This window comes from Chrysochloris asiatica, unplaced genomic scaffold (genome assembly GCF_000296735.1).
Source record: "Chrysochloris asiatica unplaced genomic scaffold, ChrAsi1.0 scaffold00296, whole genome shotgun sequence".
NCBI classification, from domain to species: Eukaryota; Metazoa; Chordata; class Mammalia; order Afrosoricida; family Chrysochloridae; genus Chrysochloris; species Chrysochloris asiatica.
The window spans coordinates 2,060,112-2,083,654 of record NW_006408814.1 but is presented as its reverse complement, the minus strand read 5'-3'; the positions used below and the strand labels follow the sequence as shown (position 1 = coordinate 2,083,654).

General features: G+C 47.9%; 1 protein-coding gene and 1 pseudogene across 1 annotated transcript in view; one reads left to right on the top strand and one right to left on the bottom strand.

Annotated features, from left to right (window-relative positions):
* The window catches only part of KIAA1755 (KIAA1755 ortholog), a 38,865-nt gene that overhangs the window by 6,221 nt on the left and 9,101 nt on the right, over positions 1–23,543 (top strand). Inside the window, exons 3-12 of the mRNA XM_006874737.1 lie at positions 1,089–2,397; positions 2,863–3,060; positions 9,941–10,064; positions 12,620–12,713; positions 13,795–13,881; positions 15,909–16,025; positions 17,683–17,781; positions 18,623–18,771; positions 21,685–21,823; positions 23,011–23,133. Of these exons, the coding sequence (XP_006874799.1) occupies positions 1,089–2,397; positions 2,863–3,060; positions 9,941–10,064; positions 12,620–12,713; positions 13,795–13,881; positions 15,909–16,025; positions 17,683–17,781; positions 18,623–18,771; positions 21,685–21,823; positions 23,011–23,133 (2,439 nt within the window). The remainder of the gene's footprint in view (positions 1–1,088; positions 2,398–2,862; positions 3,061–9,940; positions 10,065–12,619; positions 12,714–13,794; positions 13,882–15,908; positions 16,026–17,682; positions 17,782–18,622; positions 18,772–21,684; positions 21,824–23,010; positions 23,134–23,543) is intronic.
* Positions 11,673–12,158, bottom strand: LOC102840292 (annotated as a pseudogene).

Here is a 23,543-nt window from a genome sequence, read left to right as displayed (position 1 = left end):
TGAGTCAGAACTGACTCAATAGCACTTAGCATGCAGAGAATCGCTGACAGCGTCTCCTGTTTTGTTTTGTTATTTTAAATTACGTTCTACCTCACTTGCCAGTTGTTACCCATTCATTAGATAATAAATAGATACATAGATGTTGTAATTGCTCTTATATGCCATCAAGTCAGTTTTGACTCACAGTGACCCTGCCCAAGGAGTGGCTGGTGAGCTTGAACTGCTGACATTGCAGTTCAAGCTGACCTTGCAGTCCAGTGCATTACCCACAGTGCCACACCAGGACTCCTAGATATTCAGGTTCAGAATAGTGGAATATTTGTCAAGACCATCCAGAAAGCTAATGACAGAGCCAGATTTCCTGATTTCTCATTCAGTATGTTTCTACTTTTTTATGGTAACCTTTTCCCTTAAAAATTAGAGAATGATATGTAAGCAGTAAATGACCTTTTTTAAAAATAGAAAATCTCCACAATTATTCAAAAGATGATGGTATCAAAGAGAGAGGAAACCAATACTTATTGAATATTTGTTGAGCATCTCTTCAATGCCAGGCATTGCATTGGGTATTTTACATGCATATTGTCTCCTTTGATTCTTGTATTAACCCAATAATATAGTAGGTATTTTTTTTAATTTACTGATAGTTTTCTGTCTGTTCCCTATTAAAGTCCCAGGAAGCTAAGTAATTTGCACCAATTGGTGACTTGGACCTTTGAATTCATGTCTCTCTGGCTCTAAAAGGCTGAGCTGGTTGGTAGTTCAGATGTGAAGGGAAGAAGCATGTGCAATGCAAGCAGATCATCAGAGAAAAGATGCTTCCTAACTAGCAAGCTTGCTCATTATCAGGAGCAGGACTAGGACCAGGCAAGAGAGTTGTATTTAAGGAGGCCCTCATTCTCAGTGCTGTCCAAGTGCAAGATGAGAGTTTATATGACCCTGAGAATAGGGACCTCTTAAATGTGACTCTTGTCTCACCCTACTTCCTCTCCCTATCCTAGATTACATTTGGGAGAGGGGAGGAAGCAGACTCGAGGGCTGAGACCTTCCAAGCCAGCTCCTCTGATGCCAGTCCCTTTTCTCTGCAGGCCCCCTACTCACACTGCCTCTTCCTACATGAGGGCTGGCCGCTCTGTCTGCGGAATGAGGTTGTGGTCCACCTGGCACCTCTCAATCCCCTCTTATTACGTCAGGGTGACTTCTACCTCCAAGTTGAGCCCCAGGAGGAGCAGTCTGTCTGCATCATGATCAAGTGCCTCTCTTTAGACCTTCGCACAGTGGACAAGAAGCCTATTCCTGAGTCCTCCTACCCTATACTTTTCACCCAAGAGTGGCTGGAGGCCGTCAATAGTGACTTTGAGGGAAGTCCCCTACACAGCTGCATGGTAGCCTCAGAAAATGGGATTTCCCTGCTGCCTTGGACCAAGATAACCAGCCCAGAGTTTGTGGATGACAGATTCCAAGCAGTGAAGGTCCTTTCCCCAGTCTTCAAGTCCCTTCAATTAGAAAAACTTGATTTGAACAACCCCCAAGAGCCGCACCAGGCCAGGGCCCTAGGCAGCCAGGAATTTCCTGCCCGGAGTTTGGTCAAGGGTATGAGCAAAACAAATGGAAACAAGTATCCAGGACTCATCAAAGTGGAGCAAGCCAGGCCTGGGGCACACAACATGGTCAGCAAGGACTTGGAGAGAGATTATGTGGCTCTTCTAGACTTTTCCCAAGAGAATAGTGGAACGTCTCTCAGTAAAGAAGCAGAGACATCCAATGGATGTTCTTGTGGGGAACTGGAGGAACTATCCCAAATTAAAGAAACCCACCTCTCCCAAAGGATGCTGCCTCCCTCAGGGGCCAATGGAGAATCTTCCTTAGAAAAATGGACTTATGCAAGGTCAGCAAGGTCGGAAGAGGAACTCTGTCTTTTGGGCTTGAGGAAAAAGGTCAGTCATGAAGCCCCCATCCACAACTCAAAATGCTCACCCCAAGAACCCTACTTCAGTGTCCTAGAGAACCCCCCAGACCATGCCTCTAGCCTCAAGGCAGGTATTTCTGAAGAGCCAGCTGCCTCCAAGAGCCAGGGATCTCTGAGAAACCCAGAGAATTTGTCCCAACTCAGGCCAGAACCAAGACAAGCTTCCTCTCCCCGCCTTTCCCCAGAGTCTGCTCCAGTCCCTGAAGCAAAGATGGGAAACAGAAGATTGCTCATGCCTATGACCAACCCTATCCAGAGCACCTCCTCTTCTGGGTCCCCTACTCCCAGACTCAAGTCTTCATTCTCAGCAGGGCAAAGGTTACCTACAGCATCCTCTGAGAAAGCTTTGGTACAGCATGACAAGCCCTGGAAAGTCCTGTGCTCTTGGTACTCTCCCGGATCCAACGGAGTCCAGTCCACGGCAAAAGGTAGGCTGCCCACTCATTTGACTGGACAAGGAAACCATCCTCCTGTGATCTGGTTACAACATGGTTCTGGTTGTAAAAGACAGAGAACCACCAAGGCCACATCAATATAAGAATTTAATGCACATGGTGGCATGTTAAGGGTCTGGATTTTGTCCAGACTGCCTGAAGTCACAACCCAGCTTTTTTTGTGCATGGCTGTGTGACCTTGGCCAAGTACCTGACTTCTCTGAGTCCATATTTCTCTGTCTGGACTGATCTTACCTACCTCAGAGTTGTTTTTGACCGTTCAAAGAGATACTAGAAGAAACAAGTTTAGCACAAGGGCCCCCCCACACACACACACACAGTAGGAGATCAATAGTTGTAAACTATTCTTATTAGTCAGAGGATGAAAGAGAAAACATTTTCCCCTTGGAAAATCCATCTGTTGCTAACATCCTTTTCTTTGTTGTTGTTTTCCCCCAGCTGGAACAACTCACACCAAAACATCTGGCCTGGTCGCTGACTCAGGCCCATTGACTGGCGTAAATGCTGCATTCCCAGAAGCTTCTTCGGGCCCTTCAGAAAGAGGCCCCACCCTGGACGAGGCTCCCTCAGGGCCTGAGCCCAGGATTGGAGCTCTGAGTGTTGAGATCTGCCACTCTGGGATAGCCTGCCTGCCAGGTCCTGGGAGATTCCAGGGGAATGTGGAAGGAGAGCTGTAGGGAGTAGGGTGAGGGGTAGGCCTGGAGGGAGCCAGAGAATCCTCCTTAGAGGAAGCAAAGAAAGGCCTGGAGGCCTGGGTTCTGGAGCCTCACTTAGTCTCAATTTCCTCCTGTGTCTAATGAAAGAGTTGGATTAAATGAAAGCCATTTCTAGGTGTGGCGCTGTGGGCTAATGCGTGGGACTGCAAAGTTGGTTTGAACCGCAGGTCAGTGGTTCAAGTTCACCAGCTGCTCCTCGAAGCCCTACATAGGATGGCTAAGGGTCAGAACCGACTCAATGGCACTTAACAACAACAACATCATCCACCCATTTGGAGCTCTGGTGGCCCTGTGTGCTAGGCATTGGACTGTTAACAGAAAGGTCGGCAGTTCAAACCCACCAGTTGCTTCATGGGAAAAAGATGACGCTTTCTGCTCTTGTAAAAAACTACAGTCTTGGAAACCTTAAGGAGCAGTTCTACCCTGTCCTACACAGGGTGGCTATGTGTTGGAATCAGTGGGATTCATCCAGAATTCAGTGAGGCAGCCAAGGTGTATGTCTTGGGTCAAGTTCCCTAGAAACAGAGCCTCCAACAGGGGCTCTTGGGAAAGAGATTTATCCAGGGAGTTCCCTCAGGAGAAGGGAGTAAGGCATCCAGACAGGGCAGGGAAAGAGCAGAGCAAAGATCTGGTCTCAGCTGGAGGCCTGCTTCATCCTGACCCTGTGAGGAATTCCATCACACACAGAGAGTCCTTGGTTCCACCTTAAAGCACAGAAGTGACCTTTTTTACCCTTGCGTCCATCAACCATCAACCGAGGGCAGCTCCTGAAATTTCCTTGCCTTTTCCAATTTCTAGTGACCACCTGCATTCCTTGGCTTGTGGTCTCTTTCTCCATCTTCAACATTGTATCTCTCTGACCCTTCTTTTGTTGTGACATCTTTCTCTAACCGACCAAAGATGGAAAAACTCTCTGCCCATGGGTTCACTGAGTCAAAATCCACTCAATTTGATGGCAATTGGATTTCTGATTTATTAAAGGGTCATGTGACCAGATTGAGCCCACCTGGTGACCAAGAAGCATCTCCCCAACTCAAGGTCCAGACTCTTAATCACAGTGCAGATTCCTGTCTGCTGTGTAAGGTAAGGTTCTGGGTGTTAGGACGAGGCCGCATTGGGATCTTTACTCTGCCTACCACAGGCACAGAAGCCTTCGGAGACTGTTCACTGAAACCACCGACACAGAAGAGCAGGAACTGGACCCCAGAGGTTGACATCTGCCCCCAAACTCTCAGTTGCTCCATAGCATACTTTTTTTTTTTTTTTTTTTAATGTTTTATTGTGAATTATGTGATACTTTACATGGGAGAACATTAATTTTACATTCATCCTATCGTATATCATTTCATTGCCATGGTTACAATCCCCTCCATGCATCATCAACCAACCAAAGGGTATACACTACAAGCCTTCCCCCCACCCCCCAGTTGTCAGCACACAGCCCCTCTCCCTCTCCGGGTCTAAAGTCCCCAGCCACTCCATTTCTCCACATCATTGTTTCTGCCTCCATCTCTGGCGTCACTGCCTCTCTGATTAGGGTCCTGCTCTCCACTCTTCTCCCTTGATGGTCCCAGGGACCTCCGCTCCTAGACTGCAAAGTCAATCACTCCCCTCCTTGCCTATAAAACATCTACCTTTACATTTTCAACCCTCACAATCAGTCCTGATAACAACCATTCACCATTGTATCCCAAGAGGCCTATCCACATTTCCTTTCATCAGACACGCCTAGACAGATTGGATACTACTCAGTAGAGATTCTACCTTCCTCCACGTCCTCTGGATCTAGGTTCCCTCTTGAAAGCTTGTAAGCCAGTCACTTCTTGCCTTTGTAGACCCACCCACCCACCCATTTTGGGTAGCCAATGTCCAAGTTGCCCATCCCTGTCTACTCTGTGTATGGAGGGGATGGGAACAGTCATTGCTGTAAAGATTTTTTCCCTCTTTTGAACTACTGCAAGGTGTAGGTCAAGTTCATCAAATTGTATCAGATTACTATTTTTTTCATCTTCTTTCTTTTAATTGAGCTCTGATCATCCAGTCATTGAAGCCAGGTCAAGTGTGGGTGTTCTTGTACATATGCCCTCTCTTCTCATCAGCTGGATGCTTCACTCTCCACTCTAGTCCTCTGTGGCTAGATCACTAGCTCTGGGCCCAAGAGTCCCCAGGTCTTGCAACACTGCTGGCCAACCAGGTCTCTACCTGGGTTTACAGGAGTCTATTGAACATTGTAGGGCTTAGCTCGCAGCTTAATTGCTGTCTTTCCCTCACTTTCCCTTATTGGTGACGAACATAGTCACCAATCAGAGTGTGTGTTCTCATTGAGTCTTAGTCTTGGAAGGGGGTTTGCTTTGAGGAGACCCAACCACTTGCCTTGATGTTTCCTGGGTGAGCAACTTGCTTGTTCTTATAGTAATCAGTTGGTCTGCCTATATTGTTTTGTATTTTTCCTGTAGGTCTTTCTTTCAAGGAGTATCTTCTGTTCTTCTAGCCATTCTAGGCTGTTCTGCTTGTCCTTTCAAGTGGAAATTTCCCACCTCTGAAGATTCTGGATGCTGTTCAGGATTCCACCTTATGTAATGCAGAGGTTCCACAGGAAGCCTCCTTCACTGGGCATGTTGTAGCCCCATTTTAGGTATTCCAATCAGTTATAGGCAGAAGATGGACTTACAAGCTTTCTATGGTGATATTTCTGGCTATACCTTTCTCTCCCCCTCAAATGTCTATTTTATAATGTTATGCAAGGGAAACCAAGATTCAAAAGACAGCCAAGCATCTGAACATTATTTCCCCGTTACAGCCATGTCCCAATCCCTGTATCCCAGAGCACTGTTGTTCCAAGGCTGTGCATGCATCATCATTTACCTCTGTCCCACTTAGTCCATGCAAACCTGCCTAATTGTTTTCCCATCCACTTTGTTCTTTCATTCCCCTCCCCCTTCTTTTGTATTGCCCCAGCCTACCCCCCCCACCCAAGCTATCCTACGTCTTATTCCCTGCCCTGTGCTCCACCTTCCCCTGCCTCCCCTCACCCCACCCCCTACATCCGGGTAACCAGCAAAGAATTATCCCTCCCTCGCCACCCCTACCCCCACTTTATATGGGTTCTTTTCCTTAATCTTTTACAATAGTGGTCCGTCCTGTGCAGTATTTTTCCTTTTGTGACTGACTAATTTCACTCAGCATAATGTCCTCAAGGTTCATCCATGTCATGAGGTGGCTTGCTGCTTCCTTGTTATTCTTCAATGTAGCATAATTTTCCATTGTGTGTATGTACCACAATTTGTTTATCCATTCTTCAGTTGATGGGCACTTTGGCTGTCTCCATCTTTTTGCTATTGTAAATAGTGCCGCTATGAACATTGGTGTGCATATATTTACTCATGTTATGGCTCATATTTCTTGTGGGTAAATACCAAGCAGAGGAATTGCTGGATCATAAAGTATTTCTATTTTCAACCTTCTGAGGAAGAGCCATATTACTTTCCAGAGTGGTTGGACCATTTTGCAATCCCACCAGCAATGCGGGAGTGTCCCAGTCTCTCCACATCCCTGCCAGCATTTATTGTCCTCTACTTTTTTTATCTTTGCTGTTATTACTGGTGTGAGATGATATCTCATTGTTGTTTTGATTTGCATCTCTCTAATGACTAGTGATCGTGAGCATTTCTTCATATATGTTTGTTGGCTGCCTGGATCTCCTCCTTGGTGAAGTGTCTGTTAATGTCTTGCACCCATTTTTTTTTTTAATGTTTTATTGCGAATTATATGATAGTTTACATGAGAGAACTTTAGTTTTACATTCATTCTATTGTATATCGTTTCATTGCCATGGTTCCAATCCCCTCCATGCATCATCAACCGACCAAAGGGTATACCCTACAAACCCACCCCCTCCACTCCCCCCTCCACCCCCAGTCTTCAGCACACAGTCCCTCTCCCTCTCTGGATTCAAAGTCCCCAGCTGCTTCATCACTCCATGTCATCTTCTTTGCCTCTATCTTGGGCCTCGCTGCTTCTCTGGGTAGGGTCCCGCTCTCGAGTCTTCGCCGTTGATGGTCCTAGAGACCTCTGCTCCTAGACTGGAGAGTTAATCACTCCCTTCCTTGCTATAAAACATCACTCCACTTAACTCAGGCCACACCAGTTGTGTGCAGAGCCTGGCTTCAGGTAAAGTCTGCTGGGGATGCAGGCTTACACTGCTTACAGTGTGCTAATAAGGAATGTCTTTCTGAAGGTGGTCTGGGCCTCAACTGCTTTGGTATCACCTTGGAGCTTGTGAGAAATGCAGGCCCCACCTCCATCCTGCTGAGTCAGAATCTGCATTCTAGCCAGGTATCCGGGGCATTTTGCTATAGTCATCCATTCACAGTTTATAATCACAGACATTGATTACCTGTGACAGCCTAGGCTGAGCGCCCGGGTGCAACGAATTGCACGAGCACACACCCTAAGAAGGTCTCAGTCTTTCAGCATCTAACAGAGACCTCTATTTTTTTTTTTTTTTTTTTTTTTACTATGGCAATAGGGGAAGGGAGTTAATACAGAGGGCAGTGAAGATGTCTTGTTTGGGGAGGTGGCATGTGGGTGAGCTTTGGAAGGTGAGGGGAATTTCACTAGACTTAGAGAGTCGGGAAAGGTATATCTGGCAGAGGAATAGCTTGAGCAAATGTGGGGAACTGGGAGATGGTCAGGCTTGCTTGGTAATGACAGATAACCCAGTCTGGCTGGGACATAACTAGCACAGGGAGATAATAGTGCATGAAATGAGGCTAGAAGAGTATACAGACCCTAGGGTGACAAGTACCAGGTCAAGAAGTTGAATTTCCTCTTACAGGTCCTAGGGAGCCATAGAAAGTTGTTGAGCAGGGGAGTAGCACCATCGGATCTGCAGTTGAGCTATAGTCATCAGTTTGTTGTGTTTATTGTTAGGTGCCATCAAGTCGATTTTGACTGGAAACAACTTCATGTAATAAAGTTGAATTGCACTATCGGGTTTTCTAGGCTATAATCTTTACAGGAGTCCTGATGTGGCACTGCAGGATAAGCATTGGACTGTTAACTAAAAGGTCAGGAATTCAAATCCACCTTGGAAACCCTATGTGAGTCAGAACCAACCCAATGGCACCTAACAACAACAAGTCTTTACAGGGGCAAATCACCAGTTCTTTCTCCCATGGAGCCACTGGGTGGTTCAAAATGCTCACCTTTCGGTTAGCAGCTGAGCATTTAACTACAGCACCCCCAGGGATCGTCTCTCTCTCTCTCTCTGTATATGTATATGTGTTGGTGGTGGTCAGTGCTGTCAATTCAGTTCTGACTCACAGAAACACTATAAGGACTTCCGGGGCTGTACATCTTAGCAAGCCCAAACAGCCCCATCTTTTCCTAAGACATTTACAGCCTCAGAAACCCTACACAAGATTGCAATGAGTTGGCATTGACTCAACAGCACACACCAACAGTATACATATATACAAATTCCCCCCTCCCTTCCTCCTTTCTTCCCTCCCTCTCTCTCTACAATTCCCTAGATGGTACAAATGGTTGACATTCTCAGTTACTAACCAAAAGTCTACCCAGAGGCAACTTGGAAGAAAGACCTGACAATTGACTTCTGAAATAGCAGTCATAAAAACCCTGTGGAGCATCGTTCTACTTCAACACACATGGGTCACATATGATAGCAACTGCTATACACACACGTATGCCTTTATAATATTTTAAGAAAAGGTAAATTATGTCAAATTTTAAGACATGTATGAAAGAAAGGATGGATGGTCCCGGTGGTATATAGGTCAGTGCTTGTGAAGATGGTCAAGTTTGTCTAAGACTTCATGGACTGTGAAGGGGCCTTGCACATCATAGAGGGTTGTGCTCCCCTGGGTGGGTGATAGACACTGCAGGGCACCCTGATCGAGGTGGTTTTGTGGGTGACTCCAAGCCTGGGAAGCAGGACAGGCAGAGGCCTGGGTCTCCTGCCCCCCTGCCGGTGCCCTCACCTCCACCAAAGCCTGATGACCCCCTTGAGAGTGTGGGACACCAGCCCAGATTCCTGGGAACAGGAACTAGTCTGGAGAACCCATGGCTGACAGACTACAAAAATGAACAGTGAGCTGGAGGCCACAGGACTGCACTCCTTACACCATAGACTGAGATGATGCTTCTGTCAACTACCATTGATCTGACTTTGTTAAGTGCCATTGAGTCGGTTAGGACTCATAACAGTTCCCTTTGGGTTTCCAAAGAGTAGCTAGTGAGTTTGAACCATGGACCTTGCAGTTCAAACCAACCTTGTTCATCCTACAGTGCCACACAACCTTTCCGTGTGTTAACACACCTTGCTGTGTGTTAAATACTTCTCAGTGACTGTCTCATTTAATCCTCAAAATAACCTAATAAGTGCTGTACTTTTCTTCACCCCATTTCACAGATAAGGAAACTGAGGCTCAGAGATGCACCGACTTGCCCAAGGACAGCGATTCAACACAGATCCAGGACTTGAACTCCCATCTGTGTGACCCCAAAATCATTCCATGAGCTTTGTTTCTCAGGGTGCCTGGTACAGAGGGAGTCCAGAGGTAGGAGGGGCACCCTCTGCATGGAGGAGAGGCTTAAGGAAGACTTCTTGAAGAAAGTAGCATTGGAGCTGGGTCTTAAAGAAAGAATAAGAGCTCAGAGTCCACAGGAGGAGAGAAAGGGAGCCCCAGGCAAGGGAACCAGTAAGAGCAGAGGGTTAGAGACCACTCAAGGCACTTGGCCAAAGTTCTCAATATATGTGTGTATCCTCTCTCCTCCAGGTGGTCGGGACAGGGCAGGACGACCCCTGCTTCTGGTGTCAACCAGCGAGGAGCTCTGGGAGACGCCATGGTGTTCAGTCTCAGAGGTCACCAAGTTACTCTCCTACCTGTGTGCCATCCCCAGGTAAGGAGTTAGTACCTGAATTAAGAATCTCTGTTGAATAAATGAAGGAAAGAATGAATGAATAAATGAGTGAGAAAGTGAGCAGTGAAAAGACAGACTGATTCCTAACACCCTCTACCCCCATCCCCACCCCTAACCCCATCACCCCCAAACTGAATGTTGAACTGGCTGAGGCAGAGACACCATCCTGTATCTTAATCCCAGCCCCCAGCCAGGATAATCTCAGAAGGGACATTTGCTTGGGGTGCTGGAGGTGAGGGTTGAGGGACTGACAAAACATTTTGGAAGCTTTTGCATGCACCCCACAATTACCAACCCTGCGGCAGCCATCACTGCCACCTGCTGGCCACCAAGATTTCTCTTCCTCCTGTCCAAGGCTCTTCTGGGTTGATGTGAGGATGTTGTTATTGTTGTGAAGTTCCATCGAGTTGGTTCCAACTCAAAGTGACCCTGTGTAGGGTTTCCTGGGAGTGATTAGTGAGTTTGAACCGCTGGTCTTGTGGTTCCAATCAACTTTGTGGTCCAGTGCTTATCCCAAGTGTCACACCAAGACGGTAATGTGGGGATGGGACCATCTTTTTGAGCTGAGAAGTAGTTTGATTGTGATCCTTGGAATGCCACTGATTTGCCATGAGACCTTGGGGTAATCACTTTCTCGCTAAAAGAATGGCTTCACAGGAGGGCTCTAAGGACCAAGTGGGGTCAAGTGTGTGTGTGGAAGGGGGTAGTGCTTTATGATACTTTGTGTACTGAGGACTGCAGTGCACATGAGGCTCCTGTGTGCTGGACTTGCTTCCAGTCATGCTTTGAACAAACATTGAGTTGACGCCACTTTGGTCCAGATTCATGCTGAGTGGTCCAGAAACTCAGAGAGACGTCACATGGGACCCTGCCTTCTGGGCTGATGACATGGATGGGTCTGGAAGCAAACCAGTGTTCTAGAAGAGGCACAGCCAGACACAGCTGAGGAGCAGAACATCAAGTCAAACAGAGCATCAAGAACCTCCCTTCACTGCTACTTCACCTCTGCGTGCCTCCATTTCCCCTTCAAGGACAATAATCATAGCAAGCACTTAAATCCCTCTTACAAAAATGAGGAAATGAGGAATCCCTTAGTGGTACAAATGGTTAAGTACTCAGCTACTAATTAAAGATTGACATTTCAAATCTACCCAAAGTCACCTTGGAATGGGCACAAATATGGATCGCTTCCAATCAGTTAGCCAGGTAGTTATCTTCCAAATTTCTTGGTCTCACTTTCTTGAAATATTTCTATTTGTATTCCATCAATTCCTGGTACCTTGTCCTTTGCCAATGCCTTCAGTGCACTTTGGACTTCTTTCTTCAGGATCATTGGCTGTTGAATATATACTACCTTTTGAAATGGTTGAACATCGACCATTTCCTTTTGGAACAGTGACTGTGTATTCCTTCCATCTTGTTTTTGTTTTGTTTTTTTTTCTTATTAATATAGCATTCATTTGCCTTCCATCTGTCAAACCCTTAGCCAATGACTTTCCCCAGGCTGCCTGGGGAGGTACAGGGAAAGGAATACGTAGGGCAGACGAGACAGAGAAAAAAAGAACTTGGGAAGTGGAGACGACTCCTTCACATGGTGAAGAGGATGAGAAAGGCCACCATCAGACACAAAAGCCCCATGGCCTCCAAGAGGGCTAAGCCTAGAATGGCAAGAAGAAGAGCTGCTGCTTCAGAGACGGGTTCCTGGCATAACCAGTGATAAGGCTCCCAAACATAGTCCCAATCCCAGCTCCAGAGCCAGTCACTCCAACTGGGGCAGCCCCAGCCCCAGTGAACTTGGCTGCTGTGTCTATCGATGTCCCTTGACATGGTGCTGGTCTGGAAGCTTTGACTAGAAGTAAGTGAGGTCAGGGAACTTGGGGCTGTCAAGCTGCTGGAGCGCTCATCTGTCAGGGTCTGGGGTTGTTTCAGCACCACTGCAGACAGTGGTCGGCTCAGAAGCTGAGAAGTGCTCCTGACCAGGGAAGGGGTGCAGACAAATTTGGTGTAGGCATACATTTTCAGGGGATGAGGGGCTGTAGCAGGAAAGCTGCTCCAAGTGCAGAGAAGACAGAGAGGGGCCTCCTTCCATCTTCTTTTGATGCTTTCTAAATCATTCAATGAGGGGAAATTGGTCTGCCACTATTAGACTGAAATTAGAAACCAGCTCCTGGAGGACATGTATGCAAAGAGTTGGATTTTTAGACAAAATAATGTTCTGCCCACTCAAAAGGAATGAATAAATTATGCACTGCAACTGGGACAAGTAGCTATAGTTATGCTTACTAGGGCTGTAAACAGAACTGTGCAAGGTACTAAGGGTGTACCAAGGAGTGAGCTGTGGACTCTGCCTGGAGAAGAATCATGGAGAGCTGCATGGAGGAAGGGGGCATTGGAAGTCGGTCTTTCAGGATGAAGAGTTCACCAGTAAGTCAAGGTTTTCTTGCAGCCAATCTCTCTCACCTTCCCCCGAGTCCTTCCCCTGGCAAATCCCCGGACCACTCAACAAGACTACCAATTCTGTTTGCCACCCACAGGTCTGAAGCTAAAACCAAGGGGCTGACAGTTGTGATTGATGCCAGGAAACAGCCCCCACACCCAAGTCTGGTCAGTGCCCTGCAGGCCACCCAGGTGAGTGGGAGGGAGAGAACCTCCACCTAACAAGTCTTAGGGGCTACCTGTCACCTCCTGACATTTGTAAAGCTTTGGAACTTGGAGCTGGAACCAGGATCCCAGAGGTCTGGTCAATAGCTGGCTGGAACTCTTACTTGCAACTAATAGAAAAGAGAGTCCAACAGGCAGAAAGCCAAAGAGAGCTTATTTATTCATGTAACTGGACAGTACAGGAGTTAACTAGCTTCAGGTGTGGCTTGATCTAGGGTCTCAAATACTGTCACTGGGATCTCGTTCCTTTCTTTCCATTTCTGGCCCTTTCTCCCCTTGTTGTTGTTAAGCGCTACCAAGTCGAGTCCAACTCACAGAAACCCTGTTTAGTTTCTGAGGAGAAGCTGGTGGGTTTGAACCATCAACCTTGTAGTTATCAGTCTAGTGCCTAGCCTACAGTGCCACAGTCATAAACTCCACTTGGTGACAGTTCTAACTTACATAGTGTCTCATTCCAGTCTAGCAGGAAAGCATTTGAGATTGTTTCCCAGTTGTCGTTAGGCGTCATCCAGTTGGCTCTGACTCACAGCGACCCTATGCACAACATAATGAACCGCTGCCTGGCCCTAAGGTCCAGGCAAAAATCTCTTGTGTCCCATTCACAGTGATTTCTATCCCTCCATCAATCCCTGTGGCCCCCACGGGAAAAGGAAACACACTCATGGGCTTTAATTTGGAGCACATGAGCCTTGGGAACTGGTAATGGGAGAGGCACGAAATTCCTACAAAACTGTTACAGGAGCAGAACAAATGGAGGGTTGGCTCGTGCTTGCTTTGTGGTCTGACCTCACTTTTTTATATGGGAGAACTGAGGCCCAGGGAAAAGACCATCTAGGAAGCTTATAACACAGCTTGAACCCACTGCTCTCTTGCCTTCCAAGGATTCACCTCCAAACACATCACACAGAGGGGCCAGTCCTGGAGACCGCCACCTTGCTCCCATCCTCCTTCTGCCTGTTTCTTAGCTGGGAAGAAGGAGACGATTAAAGGGTCAGGGGGTTCAGGGAAGGCTTGCTCAGAGCAACTCAGAACTGGTTCTTTCTGGCAGGGTTTGGTCCCAGCCTCCATCCAGGCTCTGCTGTTCCTGGGGGAGAAGGCAGCTGCTCTCAAGCTGGCGACATTACCTGATGTCCAGGTGAGATGTGAGTAGAGGGCAACATCCACAGCTAAGGAGCAGGCTGTTGGGCTTGAGCTGAGCTTGAGTGAAAGGGATGAGGACTGTAGAAATCATGAGCTACCAGAGACCTTCACATAACCTTGTGCAGGTCAGTAAATGCAAGGCTTGGGAGTTCCAGCTCTCCAGGCCTGTCCTCTGGCAGGCATCACCAGTTAATCACAGAATTATTTTTCCCTGGCAATCCTTGTCAACTCCTGGTGGACATGTCCACAGAATTGACAGTTGCACATGGCATGATTTGGCAACTTCATCTGGTCAAACTCATCTCCTCTTCATTCCAGATGGGGAATCTGAGGCCCATGACTACACAGCAAGCTTGAGGCAGAGCTGGGATCTCCAGACTCCCAGACAAGTGCCATTTCCACACTGCCGCCTTGTTCTTCCTGCATTTCTCTAATTCATACAAATCCTGAGTTGATTCAGGACTTTGCAGCAAGAGCCCTGCTTGTTGTTGTCAGGTGTCATTGTGTTGGTTCCAACTCACAGCAACCCTATGCATAGCAGAACAAAACACTGCCGGTCCTATGCCAACCTCACAGGTGGTATGCTTGGGACTATTGTTGCTGCCACTGTGTCACACCATCTGGTTGGAGGTCTTCCCCTCCCCTTTACCAAGCCTGGTGCTCTTCTCCAGGGAATGATCCTTCCTGACAACATGTCCAAAGTCTGACAGATGAAGTGTTGCCATCCTAACTTCTAAGAGGCACTCTGGCTGCCCTTTTTCCAAGACAGTTTGTTCTGACAGTCCATGGTACTTTCAATATTCTCCAACACCATAATTCAAATGCATTGATTCTTCTAGAGTCTTCCTTCTTCATGGTCCAACTTTCACATGCATTTGAGGTGACTGAAAATACGCTGGCTTGGATCAGGTGCACCTTCATCCTCACAGTGACATCTTCGCTCTTTAAAGGGTGCCCTGCAGCTCCTTTTAATTGGTGCCTTGTGTGGTACTTCAGGGTAATGCCCTGGACCACAAGGTCGGTTTCAACCGAAAGGTTGGAGATTCAAACTTACCAGCTGCTCCTAGGAAACTCTATACTGGGTCACTATGAGTCAGAACCAACAACAGCAACACAATGATGAGAATGGGCCTCCTACGACCCTCTGCTCTGCTTCAGGAGGCAGATTAAAAAGTCTCCTTCTTCCTCCTCGTTAGTAAAGAGGCACGTGGTGAGCAAAAAATGTACTTCTTAATTGTTAATGTGCCTACCAGTCACTCTGGGGAGCTCAGTACAGTGCATATCCTGAGATTCTGCATTTCTAACAGGCTCTAGGTGATGCTGATGCTTGGACCATACTTTGGGTAGCAAGAATAGAAGATGGGTCCATAAGAACTATAGATTCCACCCAACCCGAAGCTTAGCTACTGAAGCTCTTCTCAGCATGAACCTAAAACTTTATCTGTAAGATGTAGTCCGTGCCTTAGGGAACCCTATTAGGATTTAGTGGCCTCTCTTATGTGGTTCAAACCCACCAGCCACTCCTTGGAAACCCTATACAGAGTCGCTATGGGTCCGAACCAACTCAATGGTACTTAACAACAAACCTATCAGCCCCAAGATAGAGACAGCACTTTGGTGGGTCACCAGAAACCAGTACAAGAATTGCAAAGAGGTTTCATCACAAGGGCCAATTTTAATCAACTTGTGTCATTGCCTGGAGAGTCATGCTATGAAAGAGCCTAGCTCAAAGAGAACAAACGCTGCGATTGATTAATGATGTCTGCCTTGGGTATGGGCCAGGAGAGCTGCAGTATGAGTGCTGTTTATTTAACATTTCTTAACCAAAGTCTGGCTCTGAATTTTTATTTGTCAAGCCTTCCAGAGAACCAAGTTTGCCCAGAAACCAACTCTTAAGCTGGAGAGCAGCCTCAGGTATGCAGATAGAACAGTGCTAGGGTAGGGGTCTGGGGAGGGCCTTCTCAAATGTCTATCCCCACACCAAGTCTCCTAGCTCTCTTGACTCACCTCTTCTGTGTGCAGGTGGAGGTGCTGACCTCATTGAAGACCCTCAGCTACCACGTGGACCCCAGCCAGCTGCCTAGAGCCCTGGAGGGTCCCTTCCCCTACTGCCACAGCGAGTGGGTGCGATTTTTCCAGGTGCCTACCATCACAGCCTTTAACCCCTATCCCTTACCCTTTCTCGCTTCACTATCCAGCCTCATGAACCCATTGATTCTGTTGAGTTGGAAAACAACCATTCAACAAATATGTACAATAACTGTGCAGAGTGAAGTGATTAAAACTCAGTTTCTGGGACCAGACTACCCAGGTCCCAATTCCAGGTCTGCTGTGTGACCATGGGCAAGTTACTTACCTTTTCTGAACCCTGGTTTCCTCATCAAAAGAATGGAGTAATCCTTTTACCTCCTGATATGGTTGTTATGAGGATTGATTGAGTTGGTGTGGATAAAAATTTCGCAGTGGCTGGCACATGCTAAGAGCTGTCAGTGTTGACGGAAAATACATTTCCAGGCATTTGCTCTATGGACCCACACAACTCAGAGAGTTCAGGGTCTTGTGGGGGAGGCAGATGTGTTCCCTCTAGTGTGAGGGAGGGAACAGGAAACTGCCAGTACAGGGCTTCTTCTCCACGTATTTCCATCCTTCCTCCTACAACCCTTCAAGGGGGCGTTTCATGCTCAATTTAATACATGAGGACACACAAAAGGAGCTGCCTTTCACAATAGCTCACAGAGGATCTCAGCCTTAAATCAGGTTGAATGCAGTGCCTGTGCGCTCACCCAGGGCTGTCTTTGTACCAGGAGTGCCCAACCTCAACACCACTCACATTCTGTGCCAGCTGATTCTTTAGTGTGGAAGACTGGTGCATTATGGCAAGTTGAGCAGTATCCCAGGTTTCTACCCAGTCGATGACAGCAGCGCCCCCAGGTTGTGACAACCAAAAATAACACTTGACGTGGCCAAATACCTCCATTGAGAACCACTGGCCTGAAATATGGTGGTTCATTGAATTGCTTTTTCCCTAGACGTTCTTCTTCTTTGAAAAGGTAGTGTTTTCCAAATTTGGATAGTACAAAAGTGGAGGTACTGGAAAAGATCCTTTCCTATATGTCTCCCAGTCCTCCAGACGCCCCCTCCAGAGGCATCCAATGAATCCTGTGGCTTTTGAAGGATTATTTTAGCTTTAAACCCCTTCCTTCCAATGGAATCTTACCCCTAGATCAGGCCATCAAGTTAATTATGACAGTGAACAGCACTGTGTGCTAGACATTGTTCTCAGTGCTTGACACAGATTAACCCATTTAATCACCACTTGATCTCAGAAGACAGGAACTACAATGATGCCCGTTTCATGAAGGAGGAAGAGGAGGCACAGAGAGGTTAAGTTACTTTGCTAAGGTCTCACAGTTAGGAAGTGGTGGAATGGAACTGATGTGGGACTTTGCCCTTTGACCCACTTTCTCATCTCCCCCAAGGTATGAGTGGAACCTAGGAGTAGTGCAGACCTGTCTTCTTCTCCCCTGTCTCATTGCCAACACCAGTGGTTCCACAGCAGCAACACTATCACCTGGGAACTTGTTAGAAACACAGATTCTCAGGTCCCACCCCGGAAGTACTAAATCAGACACTCAGGGATAGGGCCCAGCAAGCTGTGTGTTACCAGCTCTTTAGATTCTGGTATAGCTAAAGCTTGAGAACCACCACTTAACAGGACACCTCTGTGTCCTCCTGGGGTGGGGAGGCATCCTCCCACTGACCTAGGCTGACGCTTCTCTATCCCTGTGTCCTGCAGAAATTGGACCCTTTCCTTGCTGACCTCCGCCAGGCCTCCTCCCTGCTTCAAGCTTCCATAGAGGAGTTTGAGAAGGAGGACCCTCCCGGGGGAGTGCAGGTAAGCCTGGAGCATAGTCACACTGCACTCCACACTCCACAGACCAAGGGCTCATGAAGGGGAAATCCAGGGTGGACATCATCACCCCTGTTTTTCATTCATTCATTCATCTGACTAACTCTTATTGGGCCCCACATTGGAATTCCTGTCTGAGGCAATCAGACTTGTTGCTGTGCTCATGGGACTCGTGGTGCAGGGGCAGAGGTAGTTGTTAAAAAGTTAAACAAAGAAATGAATATGTAATTGCAAATTGTGCCATGAAAGTAAGGTGGAGAATGATGGGGGAGTGGATCCAATTCAGGTGGGCTGTGGCATTTCAGTTGAGACCAGAAGGCAAAGAAGCACCCTGCTTGTAGGAATCTGCAGAGGGCAAATGTGTAAACACATACAAAGGCCCTGAGATGGTTTCAGGAATAGAGGAGGGAAGAAAAGGAGAGAAGACCATAAAGGATGTCAGGGGCAGCATTGGGTTGAGAAATCGGGTTGAGATTTGATTCTAAACCATCAGGGAAGTCACTGGTAGCCTTTAAGCAGGGAAATGAGAAGATCAGATTTGCACTTTAGAGAGTCTGCCAGCTGTCATGTGGTGAGCAAACTGTAGGGGGAGCCAGAGTGCAACAGGAAGGTGAGTGAGCAAGAGGTGATGAAGCTTGGACCACAGTGGTTGCCATGGTGATGAGAAGGCTGGGCTTGGGGAGGTGTTTCAGAGATAGAAGCGACTTTCTGGAGGACTTTGCAACCCAAACTGGGAAATTCGGATTTGATCTGGGTGTGGGGAGACTTGGAGGATTGTTGAAGGAAAGTGGGGATTGGGCCTCAGGCTACCTCCCTACCCTGGCAGGAGGCTGCCAGGTGTCTGAGAAAGTCCAAGGAGCTGATGGAGGCTGTGCTGAAGGACCCATGCCTACTGGGCCTCCAGCAGGAAGGTGGAGCCACACTAGCCAGGCTGCAGTGGGAGGCCAGCAGGCTAGACTTCAACCCCGATGTCAGGTATGGAGACTGGGCCTTTCCTCACCCCACCCCACCCCCACCTGGTGGACACACAGGGTGGTCCCTGGAGATGCCCCGGATTGGGGCATTTGGAGGGCATATCTCTAGGGTAGAGACCTGGTCGTAGGCCCCACCTGAGCCTTGGCAAGCTTCTTGTCCCTTCTCTGACAGCCCTCCTTCAGTCCTGGCCATCTTCAGCGGGCCTGGGCCCCAAGGACAGCTCTGCCCATTTCCGGTCACCGTCACCCTTATGTAACGAGCACTTTCTCTGACTCAGATAGTGGGTCGAGCCCTTCCAAGTCTTGGCTCATTTATTCCTCACAAGAGCCCCGTGAGGCTGACTGGCCGCGTCATCACTTGGCTGATGGGTAACTGAGGTGCAGTGGACTGGAATAACAACTACGCAATGGTTGTGTGGGGATTTGAAGCCAGGCCATCTGAACACTTAACCCCTCCACTGCCCTGTTTCTTCAGCACTTCTCAGCAGGACTGTGAGAACCTCATGGTGTGTTATGTGTGTGTTATGGAGAGTCTCACAGCCACAGAACAAGTTATTTACATTCCTGGAGAGTACCAACTTAAATTTAGGGGGTAGGAGAAAGTCAGTAATTTTACTAGTAAATTATTGGAACTATTTTACTTCTATTAGAACAAACCCTCTTACTTATATTCAGGAATCAAATGAAAGCTTTCATAAGCTTTTAAGAACAACTTGTTGGTTTAACCAACACCCAAATAGCACCATGGGTGGTGCAAGCAGTTAAGTGCTATTAAACTAATGATTGGAGGCTCCAGTCAATCCAGAGGTACCTTGGAAGAAAGGTCTATAAATCTGCTTCCAAAAAGTCACAGCCTTGAAAATCCTAGGGAGCACACAATTCTACTCTGTACCACGGGGAATTTTCACGAGTCCAAAACAACCGGTGCAATTATTTGTTTTTAAACTGCAATGAATTATTCTAAGGGCTTGATAGATATTGTTGTTGTCTTTGAGTGCTGTCAACTTGGTTCCGACCCATAGCGACCCTGTATAGGGTCTCCAAGGAGCAGCTGGTAAGCTTGAACCGTGACCTTGTGATTCAAACCAACTTTGCAGTCTAGTGCACCACACCAGGACTTGATTTAACTTATTTAATTTCCACCCATGAGGTAGATCCTAGCATTTTACAGTGGGGAACCCTGAGGCTCAGTGAGAGGCTAACAGACTTGTCACACAGCTGGGATGGGACAGGAACAGGCCTTGAACCCAGGAAGTTTAACTCTAGGATCTTGAACACTTCACTCTGAGCTGTGACCCCAGATGCAGCATCCCTCAGGTGGCAGTTTGGAGTGAGGTGGGCAGAGGTGTTCGATGTGACTTCATCTCCCTGTCCCTCACACTGCCTGCTGGATCTGGGGATGCCTTTCCCGCCATGCTCCAACTTCTCAGGCTTGGCCCAAGTACTTCCTGTCGTCAACCTTAAGCCCCTCCAGACCACTGTCCCCAGAAGTTCCACCAGGGGGCGCTGTGGTCCCACATGAGTCAAAACGTGTGTACTCTGCAAAAGATTCCCTGTAGCTCCAGCCTACCTCATCCTCTTCCTCCTTCCCTTGCCAGGCAGGCTGGCATTTTCCATCCAGTTCACACACCCCATGTCCTCATCCCTTCCCTGGAAGGGTGGTGACCATAGTGGAAGCTCCACTCCATGGCAAGTCTTCCCCAGGAGAGTTTGTGGTGATGGTTGTTACTTTCATCACCTCTTGTTACTTTCCCTCTGACCTAGGGCTGAAGAGCGTGGAGTACAATCTGAGGGACTTTGGGAAAGTCACCTGATTCCTCCCTTCACCCAATATCACCATGCCTGGTATACCTGTCAGCACCCTCTTATGTTTGCTGAATTTGTCCATTTCAAAAAATTACTTGTTCTAATTGAGACTCCCCACGTGTGAACGTCAGTTCCCCTCTCTTGTTGTTAAGTGTCCTCCAGTTGGTTCCAACTCATAGCGACCCTTTATAGGGTTTCCAAGGAGCAGCTCGTGGAGTTTGGATCCCCAACCTTGCAGTTCAAACCGCCCTTGTGGTCAAATGCTTATCCTACAGCACCATACCTGGAGTCCAACCACCAACCTTTCAGTTAGTTGAGTGTGTAACCATTTGAACCACCAGGGAACTCCACATCATTACAATAGAAATAATAAGTCCTAGCAAACATATTGTCAGAAGGAACCAGTGAAAAAGAGATAGAGCCCCAAGGAGATGGATTGACACAGTGGCAGCAACAATGGGCTCAAACGTAACAATTCTGAGGATGGCACAGGACTGGATAGTGTTTCCTTCTGTTGTGCCTAGGGACAGACGCCATGAGTTAGGGGGACTTGGCGGCACCTAACAACCATCACCACAAACATGGTGCATGTCCCGTGTGCCGTGGACTACGTTAAGCATTTTGCATGCAGGATGGTTGGTTCCTGACCCTGGCTCTCATCTCCAGGCTGCACCCCCTGGTAGTCTGCCTGGAACCTCGGCATCAGATTCTGCAAAGCTCCCTGGAGGATTCTAATGTGCAGTCAGGGTTGAGAGCCAAAGCATGATCTCATTTAAGCCTCACAACCAGCATTATCCCATTTTACAGATGAAAAAACAGACAGCAAGGCTGAGAAATTTGCACCAGGTCTCATTCCTAGAAAATGGCAAGACTGGGATTTAAACCTAGATCTGTCGAGCTCTAGTTGTCTTCTAGGGAAGGGTCATTTCATTTCCTGCTATGTCCTCTGGTCCTCCCACTCCTATGGGAGGCTGAGGCCCAGAGAGGGTTAGGAATACCCAGGTTGGAACCTGAAAGTTGGTGGGAGTTAGGGAGGAGGTGGTCTGAGCAAGATTACTGTGGGAGGAGACAGGGTCCTCGCTCTCTCTCACTCTTATCTGCCTCCCAGGAGCCACTTGGCTGAGGCTGCCACCCTGTACGGCCTTGTGGATGAGCAACTACATATCCTGGTCACTGCATCCAACCACCTCTTGGGGAAGCTGGAGCTCCGAATCCGCCTTGGTCACCTGGAGGCTTCCATCCACCAGGTGATCCTGGAGGCTGGTGGGATCGAAGGAACAATAGGGGGCTCTGGCTGGTTGCCCTCCACAGGGATGGTACTACTACACACCCTGATCCAGCCAGGGCTTTGTTCAGGTACAAGGACACAGGACTGGGATCCCCCCAAGGGCTAAGCAGGCATTCTTGCAATGTGGCACATCCTGTGGCACTCAGTGCTTACTGTATAAAGACATAGCCCGCAAAGCTGCACTCACTGAGCAATGAGTATCAGGCCCTGGGCAACTTTGTAGATATCATTGCTTCTGATTTCATCACCTATCAGTGAAGACTTCACCCCTGCACAGATGAGGACACCGAGACATTGTAGCACCTGCCTGCTCCTACGTCTGGAAGTCTGATCCTGAAGTCCACACTTGGTAGCACTTGGTCCTTTTGCTGGTGCCTTGAGCCAACACTGCCCTTTATGCCGGGAGCAGTAGAGTTCAATGGTCACTAAGGCTCTAGAGCCCAACAGCCCAGGTTCCAACCCTGGCTCTACCACTTTCCAGTGGTTTGATGCTAGAGAAGTCATTGAACTATTCAGTATCTCAGTTTCCTCATCTGTAAAAAGGATATGATACTAGCACCTGCTACACTGGGTTTGGTGGGGAAAATTATTTTAAAAACCCAAAAAAGGGAGAGGTCTTCTGATCATGGGACCATACACCATTTTATGCCCTTTGTATTTCATGTCTACCCTCATTTTACCACTGAATACATTAAGCACCAGAAAGGGGAATGATTGGCCCAGTCCACAGAACAAGTTTGCAGCAGAACCATGCACTTTCCTTTACAGCAAGCAGTTTTTCTTCCAGTGCTGTTTGCACACCCCCAGGGATGGACAGCTCATCACCTTTTCTATGACTGGACAGCACTGACTGATTATTAAAGTCAGCTGAAATGTGCCACCCTGTGGCTTCATTCAGGCAAATGTGCAATGAGGCTTTACTATGTGCAGGGCACTGGGCCAATCCAAATGCTCTTTGAGATCCCACTGGGGAATCTTCTCCCCAAGTGATCTCGTCTCCTGTCCAGATTTGAGTGTATTTTCAGTGATCACCAGCCTAGCCCCTGCATGACCAAGACCTCAGCCTCCAAGGAAGTAGGGGACCTAGGTGAAAGGGTGTCCCCCCCTAGCAGCCCCTCATTCTCAAGCCTCCCTCCCTTGTCCCAGGTCAGCGACTGGATGGAGCAGGCAGGAAGCCGGTGCCTACAAGCACTGACCCCCAAGGATGGAAGCCTGGAGACAGTGGAGAAAGCCCACACCGAGTTCCAGGCGTTCTTCCTTCAAGCTGCAGTGCGTTGGGAGAGCTAAGAGGAAGATTGAAACAGTGGGAGAGATCTTGGGATGGGAGTGGGGCAAGGGACCAAGATCAAACCCACTGCCACCTGTCCCTACAGGAAGTAGAACCACTCCTCATCTTTCTCCTGTGAAGTGGCTGCTGGGTTTGAACTGCCAATCTTGTGGTTAGCAGCCTGATGCTTAACCTGCTGCAGCACTAGAGCATCTAGGCAAAGGTGCAGAAATAGGAAAGTGTAAGAAAACTTTCAGGGACAGTGAGGAAATCATCTCCCACCACAGAGGGTTCAGCTTAGATGGTCTCTCCTCCAGGAAGCCTTCCTGGACTTCCAAGTCTTAAGACTGCCTCTCAGAGTACTCTCAGGGTTTCTGAAACTGCATGTTCTATAGTCCTGTCCTAGACCTGG